Source organism: Monodelphis domestica, chromosome 1 (genome assembly GCF_027887165.1).
Source record: "Monodelphis domestica isolate mMonDom1 chromosome 1, mMonDom1.pri, whole genome shotgun sequence".
NCBI lineage: Eukaryota > Metazoa > Chordata > Mammalia > Didelphimorphia > Didelphidae > Monodelphis > Monodelphis domestica.
Window position 1 is genome coordinate 9,725,145 of NC_077227.1, and position 11,966 is coordinate 9,737,110.

The 11,966-nt window shown below is 62.8% G+C and overlaps 1 protein-coding gene across 1 annotated transcript in view; it reads left to right on the forward strand.

The window, feature by feature from the left end:
- The window catches only part of FAM53B (family with sequence similarity 53 member B), an 83,433-nt gene extending 71,757 nt beyond the window's left edge, over positions 1–11,676 (forward strand). Inside the window, exon 5 of the mRNA XM_056815051.1 lies at positions 8,851–11,676. Coding sequence (XP_056671029.1) covers positions 8,851–9,195 — 345 coding nt within the window. The 3' untranslated portion in view covers positions 9,196–11,676. The remainder of the gene's footprint in view (positions 1–8,850) is intronic.
- The last annotated feature ends 290 nt before the right edge of the window (positions 11,677–11,966 follow it).

Sequence of the window (11,966 nt, forward strand, 5' to 3'; positions counted from 1 at the left end):
TGGGTGCTGTGTTACTTTCAGCATTTGCTGCTTGTGTAAACAGACATTTTCAGGGGTAGCTTCCGGTCGCCCATCCTTGTGCTCCGCCGGCCCATCAGGACTGGCCCTGCGTCTTGGCTCGGGCAGGAGGCTGGCACGGGGAGGACGCTGAGGGCAGCTGACTTGACCAGGCTCACAAGGAAAATCCAGAGGAAAACCCCAACGGAACCCATTGCGGACAGTTTGTGCCCCGACAGTGAGGCCTGCAGAGCGGCCCCCGGAGCCTGGAAAAGAGCCGGCGTGCTTGGTGCGACAGCCGGGCTGCACGGGTGGGCCGGCGGGGCCTGGCGCGGAGCAGGCTCTCCCCGGAGCAGCCAGGCCGGGAGGCCGGACCGAAGCCTGCAAGACGCGGAAGTCGTGTCTGCCGTGCCGGGTTGGAGCCCGCCGGGCGGGCCCGGAGCGCCAGGCCCGAGCAGGTGTCCTGGCAGCTGCGCGTGTGGGGAGGCCGAGGGCTCCGCAGACGTCCTGTGGGCCTGGCTCTCTGCCGGGGGGTTCGCCGAAGCCCCGGAATCCGGGCCGAAGCTGGAGAGAGGCTCACCCTCGGGGCCTCCAGGTCGCCTCTCTTCACGGAGACCCTCCAAGTCAGCCTTGGGCCCCCCCGCCTCGGCCTAGGAGGGTTGTTCAGGCCACGCCCCGCTTGCTGGGAGCCCCCCTGTGGGAAATGGGGAGAAGCTTTGCCCAGAGCTTCAGGGAACACTCCGGAAATCAAAGGAGCATTTATACAGCGCCTGCTGTGTACCGAGCACCTCCTTTGATGCCTGCTGGCCCCAGGGATGCTGAGAGACAGAGACAGGGAAAAGGAGCAGTGGGGGTGGGGGGAGGAGGGAGGGAGAGGCAGACAGACAGACAGACAGACAGACGAGAGGGGGAGGAGGGAGACAGAGAAGCCCCTCCTTGTAAGACTTCACCTGTTTTACATCATAGTCCTCCATGGAAAGAGTTGGCTTTGGAGGCTGGGAATCTGAGCTTACGGAAAGTGCTTTTCCTTGGGCCTCAGTTTACCTCTCTGTCAAATGGAAGGGGGGGTAGCAGCCATGTTGCTGCCAGTCTCTCGGGCTCCCTTTCCATGCTAAACCCAGCTAGAGTCAACGTCTTGAGCCCGAGGCTTCTCCGACCCCCACTCGGCCCTCTTCACCCCACTTCTAGCCCTTCGCAGTGGCTCCATTGGGGGGGCTGCCATGGTACAGAGGCTGCCCTGCCCATGCAGACCAGGCCGGGGAGGGGCTGGACCCCAGAGGGTGGTCCTATGGGGCGGACGGCGCCCCCACGGCCCGGAGCCCCATCCGCGCCCATCATCTTGTCCTCTGGGGTGCCGAGGGCGACGAGGCCCAGGAAATGGACTCCCTCCTCAGGCTGGTTGAGGCCCGACCCCAGGCTCGAGGGGAGGCGGCCTCTCCCACCCATTGCTTGCAGACCGCTGGCGGCCTTCTTTGTCTCACGCCTGCAGAGCAAACAGGGTGTCGGAGCGCGTGGGAGGCCCCTGGCACGGGCCCTTAGCAGGGGCTGAAAGAATGCCCGCACTGTACTCCGGATGTGGGCACGGGCAGCAGCAGCCCGACTCCAGGGCTGGGGGGCCCCAGAACTGCCCCTCCCCCAGGCTCCTCCCGGGGGCCAGCCTCAGCCAAGGCCCCAGCCACCTGGTGGGAGGAGACCGTGACTCCCTGACCCAGGCGGCTCGGCCCTTCCTCCTGTGCCGCCCCCCGCGTTCTCCCAGGGGCCTTCATACTTAACACCTTGGCTGGCTTCCTGCGTTCCGTTCGGCCCACAAATCCCCATTTGCTCACCTTGTTCTTCCCTTGGGGGCCCAGAGCGAGCACAGCTTCTGCTGCCCTGAGCCTGGGGATGCCGGGAGGGCAAGGGGGGGGCTTGTCCTGGTCTCCCTCCCCGTCAGACCCCAACCGGCTGAGTTAGGGCTGTTCCTCCCATATTTCCTGGAAACTGTTGGAAATCTGGCAAAAACAGGAATTGTTCTGTGCCCAGTTGAGGCCCCAGCATTGCTGGGCACCCCCCCACCGGCAGCCCACCCAAAGGCCACATTCCTCCTCAGCCTGCGCCTCACCTTTCCTCACTCTGCCTGAGACGGTGCACATCTGGAGCCGGGAGGGAACCGGGGAGGTCAGGGATCAGCAGTGACCCCAGCACTGTGTCGGGGCAGGAATGCGCAGCATCTTGGAATGATTCAGTGGGGCGAGCAAGAGGCAGAGGAGGGCATGCTTGGGTGTACTCCATGCGGCCTTGCACAGGGTGGTGACAATTGACCAGGTCATTAATGAAGGGGGGGCTTCTGCGCCTGGCTGCCCCCGCCCCAAACCCGGGCCCACAGAGAGGGCCTGTTTACCCTGTGTAACTGCCCTCCAGGCTGTGCTGTTCTGTCTCTGGTTTCTCAGCAGCTCCCTGACCCTTCAGTGCTTGGAAGTTGGTTCCAAGGGCAGCATCTCCCTCAGCGCCTTCTCCTGTGACGAGGGTGTTGGTTTGGAATTCCTCTGTTTCCAGTGAGAGGCGTGCTGGCCGGGGGCTCTGGGGACCCCGTCTTCCAGCATCTCACTTGTCTAGACCCTTGGCTGGCCTGTGGGACAAGAGAGAAGGCCGCGGCACCCCTTGTTTAGAAAGAAGCGGTTCTTGGCCACCATGGGCAGTGGAGACTTCTGATTCCCTTCCTTCCTCTCCTTCCCTTTGGGCAGCAGGTTGAATGGCCCCATTGCAAGGGTCCAGGGCTTCGAGAATAGTGGAGGCTGAATACGCCTGACAGCAGGGTGCCCGTGGTTTGGGGGCCTACCTTTAGGGTCAGGTTTGGGCTTGGAGGTGCCTGATGGGCGTCCTTGGGGCAGATCCCTCTGGGTGCTTCTGGCTGCCGTCCCTTCACCTAAGCCAGGCTGGATGGGGGAATGGCTCACTGCCTTCCTGAGCACGGCTGCCCCCAGCCTGTGACAGATGGACTGCAGGCCACCCTCCTCCCACCCTGCCAGGCTCAGCTCGCAGTTTCCTTCTCACAAGTCATTTTCAGTGATTTGGATCCACTGTGCGGGGAGTGTGAACAGAAGGCGCTGACGGGAGAAGATGCAGGAGAGGCTTTGTTGATAGCCTGTCGCGTCACACTTTCCACAGAAAGTCACAGCCCGACCTAGCCGGGGAAACAGAGCGAGTGTTTGGTGGGGCGCCGAAGCCTCTCCAGAGCTGTGGCCTTCGCGATCTTATGGCACCCAGCGATGCTGTTGGGGACGTCTCAGTGGAGGGTGCCGTGTAAGGGCCTGTGTGGGTGGCGGGGAAGACGCTGCCGCCAGGGAGATTTGGGAACATTCTTTGGATGGTCTGGCTGAGGCTCTGTCTTTCTTTCTGAGGGCCCAGCACACTTGGGGCCACTGTCCAGCCCAGCGAGATAGCGCTCCTTCCTCGAGGAGTGCCCAGGACGACGGGAAAACCAGAGGGATGGATGGGGCCCAACTGCAGTAGGAGTCACCTGAGCATCCTCTCGCCTCCCCTGGGTGCTTCCTGCTTGGCCCCGTGCATCTCAGATGGAAGTCCTCGGTTTAATCCTGGCTCATTGGAGCATTGACCCCCCGGGGGACCTTGCTGAGCCTCTGGGTCTCAGCATCTGCCCAATGAGGGAGTTAGATTAGGTGACTTCAGAGCTCCCTGCCAAATTGGATGATTTCTAATGTCCCTTTTAGCCCTAGAGCCTCCCCTCTCTGTGCCCAGCATTGTGCTAGGGCCTCGGCAGAAACCTGGGCCTGCTTCAGGGGTCTTCCATTCGGGGGGGAGACGAGTTCTCCCCGTGAAGTCTGTTCTGCCCAGCAGTGCTTGTTTGTGTGGGCCAGAAGGGGCGAGTGACCTTTACACATCCTTCCTCCCCTGCTCCTCTTGGGGGACATTCCGATGGGATTGTGGCCTGGGTGGGCGGGGACCGCGCCTGGGCCAGCTGGCACTGTCCGTGCCCAAGAATGCGGTGATAAGCGCACGGCCGCGGTGGAGCCCCAGGCAGTTGTGGTGCCCAGGCGTGCCCAGGCGTGCCAGCGCGACTTGGAGACGGAAGGGCAGCCTCCTCCGAACAAAGCTGTCCTTGTTGGCTCGAGCGCGTGGCGTTGTGGTCATCTTCCAGGCCGCCTCGTCCTTGAGAGGTCAGCAGTGTGCCCGCTGCTGCGCCACTCAGGCTAAGAACGTGCACCGGAAAGCGGGCGAACGCTGGGCCGGCAGCCGGGCTTCCCCGCAGTCCTGAGCCCTCCTCAGGGAAGGGCCGGCCGGCCGGCATTCTCTTTTATTCATTGACTCATTTGTTTTAAGCCCTTCCCTGCCGCCTCAGAATCAGCGCAGCGGTTCCAAGGCAGACGAGCGGCGAGGGCTGGGCAAAGGGGGTCACCCAGCTGGGAAGGGTCTGAGGCCAGATTGGAACCCAGGACCCCCAGTCGCTAGGTCTGCCTCTCCATCTATTGAGCCACTCCGTTGGCCCCCACCGGTCGTTTTGCTGAGAAACAGATGTCTGCCCAGCTGGCCCCGAGTGGCTGGCTCAAGGCTAGAACTCGGGGCTCCCTCCCCTGCCGCGCTTCTCTGCCTTCTCAATAGTGGACGTCTTCTCTGAACCCCTGGGGTCTGAGGGACTCGGGGGGCCATTGTGCAGGCCGCCTGGCCCCCGTCTGGCAAGTGGTTAGAGAGGGAGCCGCTCTCGGGGCGTCTCGGCTTCAGACAATCCGCCTCCTCTTGGATGGCCTGAGAGGGGGACGCTGACGGGGCAGCAGGAGTGACCAGGAGCAGGCAGGGCACGCGCCTCTGCGGCCCCAAGCTGGCATCCCAGAGGGGCTCCCGTTGGACATCTCGCACAGCTTCAGTCGGAGCCCGAGTGACTTCCCAGAATCCCCGGCTTTGGAGCGAGAACCCTGGACTCGTGCCATTAACCTCCCTCGACTTCAACCGAGACCAGGTTAGCCGAGCGGGAACGAATGGTGGCCCCGGCCTTGACCCGTCTCGGGGCGGGACGTTTGCCGCGGGCGGCTCCTCTTCCGGTGGGCCCTGATGCTGCCCGAAGTGCCATCTGGGCCTGGGTGGGGCCACCTGACTGAGCCACGTCGCACCGCCCTCTGCCAGGTGCCTGGTCTGGTCCTGGCACTGTCCGTGCGTCCGGCAGTGGGGAGGGCCTGGATGCAGGCAGGGCGAGACACGAAACGGGCGGCTCTCCCTGGCCCGGACCTTCCGGACTGGGGGGCAGAGCCCAAGGGCCCCCCCGCCTCCCAAGAAGGGGCGCCCCTCCCTCTGGCCCCATCCGAGGGCTGCTTTTCCAGCCGTCTGGCCGAGGGTGTTCGCCTTCCTCGATGCTCAACTCGGCTTGAACGTGGTGGTCGTCAGGGAGGGGGCCGCAGAGCTCCTTAAGGACGACGTTGACCCTCCAGGAAAGCTGGACACGGGACGGGAGCGGAGCCGTCCGGTGGGCGGCGGGGCTGCCCCCTCCTTTGAAGGAAGCATGGCCTGCTGGGAGAAAGCTGCCACCTGCCGACTCCGCCCTCTTCAGATGGGGCGATCGCTTGTCCTCGGAGGAGGTTCTGGGGAGCTGTGGGGCCCACAGGCATCGCCCGACCCCCAGCCTTGACAGCCGGGCTGCAGGGCTCCCCGCTGCCAGCTGCCATTCTCCCAAAGGGGCACGGGGCCCTACTAAGAGAGGGGAGGGAAGACCCCCCTCCCCAGGTCCACCCTGGCTGGGGCCTTTGGACGTGAAGAATTCCATTCATAGGGAGGGGAGGGGAGGGGCTGCCCCTTCCTTGCCCTTTACTAGTTGGCATTCTTCCTGGAATGCCAGCCACAGAGACACGGTGTTTGTTCTTCGATTGTGAAAGGGCAGCAGCGGCCCTGTGGAGGCGGCGGGCACACCCCTGGTTGCCTGGCACCGCAGGGCGTCCTTTGAGGGGTTGGCTCCAAGGCGAGAGCAGCCTGGGCACAACGCTGCTGGGCACGAAGGCTTCCTGGGCCAGCCTGTGGACCCCTGAAGTGACCATCCAGTCATGGAACCTAGAGCCCAGGACTTCATGCCAACCAGCAGGTCCCTGTTACGTGCCAGCTAGCACTTGGCGCAGGACCTGGCACGTGAGGAGGCTACAGGCTAGCCAGGGGGGAGCTTCTCCCTCGAGGCCCCCCCTCTGTTCACACGTGGGCAAGACAGACAGACAGACAGACACTGTTTCACAGCCTGCGAGACTGACGAGCCAGGAGTCCAGACCGCGAGCAGCCAGGCCTGGAGACGGAGAAGGGAGCCTCCAGCTCTGACGAATGGCGCTGCCAGGGGGGCTCTGGTTGGTTAGTCGGCCGCGCGGAGGGGAAGGCCCAGTCCAAAGCCGTTCCTGGGCTGACCCCATGAGGGAGACGTCCAGGGTGAGTTAGGGCAGGGCCTCCCTCCCGTCAGAGGTTTGGCATGTGGACGCTCTCATTCCAGGCTCGCCATCTTTTCTAGTCTCCTGGGGCCTCCGGCCTTCTTCCTGGCGGCCCTTCGTTGACCCATGGCGACCACAGACCCTGGGATGGCAGGGGGCAGGGCAGGGACTTCCCTGCTTGTCTCTTGCAGATAGCCTTTGTGCCGGCCCTCGGGCGTCATGGCCCAGTTGAGCTCGAGCTTTCGGTGCCTTCCCTGGCCGAGGTCCTGGGCGTGCAGGAGGAGCTTCTGCCACTGCTCACTTGCTTTCTCGCCCCTGCCCTTCCATCTCTCCCACGCCAACAGGGCACGTCAAGCCCGGGCGTTTCTTGCTCAGTGGAGCCTCCAGATAAGCGTCAGGCGGTCACCGAGCTGCCATCGGGTTATCTCCTGTGCTCAGGCAGGTGAGATCAGCGGAGCTCTATGACTTGGGCTTGAATGTCGGCGTCCTTGGCGAGAAGAGACACTCCGGCTCGTCCCAGAGGAGACGAGGCAGGAGGGAGAGGAGCCACCGGGGCAGGGAGGGAGCCAGGCGTCTGCCTGATCGATACGTGTGAGAACTGGATCCACTTGAGTGCCAAGTCTCGGGGTCCAAACCTTCTCCGGGGAAAGGGAACAAGAAGGACGTTCTCACCTTCTCAAAGCAAGCGACCACGGGGGAATGGAAAGAGTCACGGCGCAGACAACTGGGGGCAAGGCAGGGGCTTCCTTGGAGCTGACCCAGCGCTTGGGCAGGAGACAGACGCAGCTTCGAGGCTTTCCAGCCTCTGCTCCTCACTGTGGGCCGACCGCTTCCCCCTCGACGTGTTTCCTCATATAGGAAGTGAAGGAGCTGGAGAAGATGATCCCTTTGGGCCCCACGTCCGGTAGCTCACAGAAAAGGAGGCTCACTTTTCTACAGGACTCCGTGAATCAGTATCGAGGAGCTTTTCTTTTGGGGGATCTGATCAATCTGACGATTGCAATAAATGTTCAACGTTTTTTAAGGCACCACGACGTGGCGCTGGCGGGCGGGCTAGGACGGAGCTCTTGGACTTCCTAATTGCTCGTTAATTTAGTTATTTGGTTAAAGAGTGACATCTTGAGATCCCCAAATAGAAGGGCTCATTTTCTGTGAACTCCCGGGGCGATACCTCCCCCAATTCCCTTTCTGGGGGAAGGGAAGCGCTTCAGGGTCATCTTTTATTTAGAAAAGCTTCCCCTTTAGAATGAAGAGAAAGTACGAGATTTAGTGGTGCTGGGCCCCAGCTAGGACGCTCGGGGTAAAAGTCCCTGAATGAGCTCAGCCCATGGGGGTGACAACAAATTTGGGGGCCCTAGTCAGGACGGGAACCAGACTGGCCAGAGTTGAGCTGGGGAGATGCTAGCCCTGCCGAGGGTGAAGGGGTTGGCAGGGGAGAGTCGGCCAAGGTCTGGAAATACGAAAGCGGCCATCTGTGTCCTACAGGAAATAGGGGTTCCTCGAGCTTCCAGGACAAGGGGCTGATGTGAGGCCTCCACTTTAGGAATATGACTAGGCCGCTCTGTGGAGCAGGGTCTGGGGAGGGAGAGGGGGCCCTAAAGGACGCCAGGGGCTGCTGCTTGGGGGTGAGGGAGGGATGATGGGGAGCTGAGGATTGCCTTGAGGCCCCAGTGACCCTCGGACGTGGTGGGGGGTGCCTGGGACACAGGAGAGAGTAATGTGACCCGGAGAAGGCGAGCATGGGGCAGGAAGCCCAATGGTGAGTGGAGGGGTTGGCCGGTGCCCTCTGGGATGAGCCATTTGCCGTTGACGGCCAGCCCACTTGAGCTCCCATCTGAGGTGTGAGGAACCTAATTTTCATTCCACGTGACCCACGAGAATGTGCATTGAGCCCTCAGAGGGACTGCGGATTTCCAAGAGAAGTTTCTGGGCAGGGGAATCCTTGATCTGACGGGGACCTACCAGAGGCAACGTGCACAGGCAGGCCTCGGTCTTGCCCCTGGAAGGGCTCCGAGCTTGCTCAGTGCCCCTTCGGCCGTGGCGTGAGCTTTTACCCCATCTGCCAAGCTTGTGCCCAGGTGTGGGGGCACTTCCTGGGGGGTGTCACACAGCCTGGCCCACGTTTCTGCCACTTCCTTCCTGTTCATTCTTTGCACAGACCCAGGCTTTTGCAGAGCCGATTTCTGGGCTTCGGGCCTATTTGTGGCTTTTTAAAATCCCCTTTTCCTCCACTCCAAACCGCTGTCAGGTCTGCTCCTCTTCCTGCTGGGTTGGATAGAGTGCCAGGCCCAGAGCCAGGGAAGCCCCAGGACACATTCGGCCTCAGACCTGTCCCAGCCGGGGGACCCTGGGAGATTGCTGAGCCTCTGTCTGCCTCGGTTTCCTCAAAAAACGTAAAATGGGGGAAACGATGTTTGAAAGGTATGAAAGCAGCTTGTGTGTCTGTTTCTTCTTTTTACAGAACTGTCAAACCTTCAACAGCCTCAGCTGCCTTAGCGCCGCGGTGGATGACTGCTGTGGCCAGAGCCCGCTAGCCCCCAGCACGCATCACGCCAAGTCCTGGACAGCCCTGCTCTCGGCCTCGGCCAGCACGGAAGGCAGGGAGCCCACGGGGACGCCCGGCCCGGACCCTCCTCCCGCCACCGGCCAGCGAACCCTTAGCAAAGAAGATCTGTCCTTGGAGGAGGCGGACAGCGGCCTCCCTGAGGAGGAGCGGGCCTCAGCCTGGCCCAGCACTGGAACGGACAGGGTTGGCCTCTTCCCCTTGGATGGCGAATTAGACATTGAACAAATAGAGAACAACTAAGGGAGGGAGGCCGAGCATGACTTAGCTTCCTCTGCGGCAGCAGCAGAGTGAGGAGCAGCCCAAAGGCGAGTGGGTTGGGGTGGGTGGCTTGTCCGGCCCAGGCCATGGTAGGGGCCTGCTTCGAGGCCCGGAGGAGTCGCCTCCCTCTGGAGCTCCTCCTGACCGCCCCGAGGCCCGGCACTGCCCTGCCCACTCCTTGGCCACAGGGCGAGTCAGCTGGGAAAAGTAAGAGAGACCCTGCCCTGGCCGCGGCTTCCCCCGGCTCTCCCATCGGGCTCCGGGCACCTCTAGGGCTCTGGAAGGGAAGGAAGCTTGCGTTGGGGGTCTGCGCTGCAGGCGGAGGCTCGGGGCACGTCCAGACGGCACCAGGTGCTCACGCAGGGGCGAGGAAGCTTCTGTCGGAGGGGCTGGACCTTCCTTAGAGATGGATGGCAGAGGCTTCCTGGATGGCAGAGGCTTCCCAGAAGCCCTGAGTGCCCCGATGCCAAGGGGCAAGAGCAGGCATTAGTGGGGAGCTCCAGGAGAGACGGGCCTCTTCACAAACCCCCCAGGGGGAGCCCCGGGGCTGCCAGGACTCAGGGACCCACCCCTGCTTCTCCTTGGACCACAAGGGGGGCGGCCAGGGTCCTAATCAGCTTGGGTCCAGCATGCCCTGCAGGTAGGTGGGGGACCCCAGGGCCAACACCAGGCCGGGCTCTCCCCTCTGCCTCCTCATGGCAGAAGGCTCGTGTCCAGTGCCTCGATGGTGACTCTGTCCAGGGGTGACTGGGCAAGGCGGGGAGTGTAGGCCCCTGGGGAACCCAGAGAGCACTCCCTTTATTCAGGGCTGCTCCCAGGCTCCGTCGGGGCCCTGTGCGAAGGCTCTGATCGGCTCCGGGCCCTTCCCTCCTGGAGAAGCACCGGGGAGCGCGCGGCCACTTCAGGCCTGGCCCGTGGCTGCGAATCTCCTGTCCTGGCCCCGAAGCCCTCCGTCCTTGCTGCCCTGTGTGGGAAGGTCCAGCGGCTGCAGCCCCTTTGGGCTTCCCCTCCACGTGAAGCGCTCTGCTCCTTCCCTCTTCCTTCTCTCCGCTTGTGCCTGAGGCCTCCTGGCTCTCCAGCCTCCTGCCCACCACTCTCTGGTAGGCTGAGCTGTCAGTGTAAGGATTATGGTGATGCCCATTTTACAAAAGAGGAAACTGAGGCTCCCAGAGATTCTGGCCCAGTTATTCAGCCAAGGTGGCGACACCAATCCTGGCTTGGACTCACTGGAGAGCCCCTCCTCCTCCTCCTCCTGTGATGCCACTGGGGGGGGGGGGCGGTTTTTCTCCTCCGAAAACAAGACCCGACCACACCGACATCCCCGGGACCCAGGCACCTTCCAAGCTCTTCTCCCCGGCCCGAGCCTGCCAGCTCGCCTCCCTGCCGGGCTTCTCCCGACCAGCCCATCAGGCCCTGAGGCGCCGGTGGGGGACGTCCCCAGGAAGGGGCCCCGATGGGCTCATGTTGAGTGAAAAGCCAAGAGAAGAGGGGGCGCCGCACCCTCCCACGGGCCGGGCGAGGATCATGCTGGAGGAGCCAAAGGCCAGAACCTGGGGGCGGCGTCGGCCTCCCTTGCCTCGGGCTGGCCCTGGGCCGGCACCAGATTTGGCCTGTGGATCTTCAGAGGCCGGGGGTCCCCCACGGGCCGCTCGGGCTCTGGATGAGCGAGAGGGAGGCCTCTCCTCCGCCCCCCAGGCCGGGGATTTCAGGGCTTGCCCAGGGCCAGCCGCGGGTGTCTGGGGACAGGACGCCCCTCCTCTCCCCAGGGAAGGCGAGGCAGGCTCTGCTGTGCCCGGGGAGGATTCTTGAGACCCCGGCAGGCCGCGCCCGCCTCCAAGGCTGGGTTTTGTTCCCTTTTAGAGAGGAAACACGAGCACTGGAAAAGCGCCTTCACGAGCCGCTCGGTAGCACCTTCCGAGGCCCACGTGGGCTGCCCGTGGCGGGCCCGGAGGCCCTCCTTTCCGGGACGGCCGCGGAAGCAGGAACTGGGATTTCCTGGGGGGAGACCTCAGGCCGGCCAGCGCTGGGGGTCCCGTGACCCCTCCACGCGCCTCCGGGAGCCCGGCCAGGGGGCTCCTGGGTAAAAAGGACTCCTCTAGACAGCCTCCCCCTGGAAATCCAAAGGGCTTGTCTCGCACGCACGCACACGCACGCACATGCACACGCACACCTGGAAAGGGCCCGGCCCCAGGCAGGGGAGGAAGCGCCCTGCCCGAGACCACGTCAATGTCGTTTACATGACAACAAACCCTTTTGCCTTACTCAGAAAGCGGGTGCCCCGTGCATTGGCCTTGGGGTCCGGGGCCGCCCGGAGCACCCCCGGCTTGGGATCTGGGTTCCAGTCTTCAGCTTTCAGAAGCCTTACTTTGCAAACCAATGTTTTGTAGTTGGCCACCTTTGGTGAGTTTGTATCTGAAAATAAAGAAAACGTCCCAATAAAGAAGGAAAAAATCCATCCTGAAACCGCAGACGGTCTCGGCTTTGGGGGCGTCCCGGGGAGGGCGCGCGTCCGAGGGCACATGCGCACACACACACCGCACGCACACATACACACATGCGTGCACACACGCATGCACACACATAAACACACGCACTCGTGCATGTGTGCACATACATGTACACACTCACGTGCATGCACACATACACATGCACATGTATGCACACATGTACACACCCACACATGCACACACACATACATGCACACACTCACACATTGCCCCTGCTGGAGTCATCCTGTTGCCAACGTCAACAGT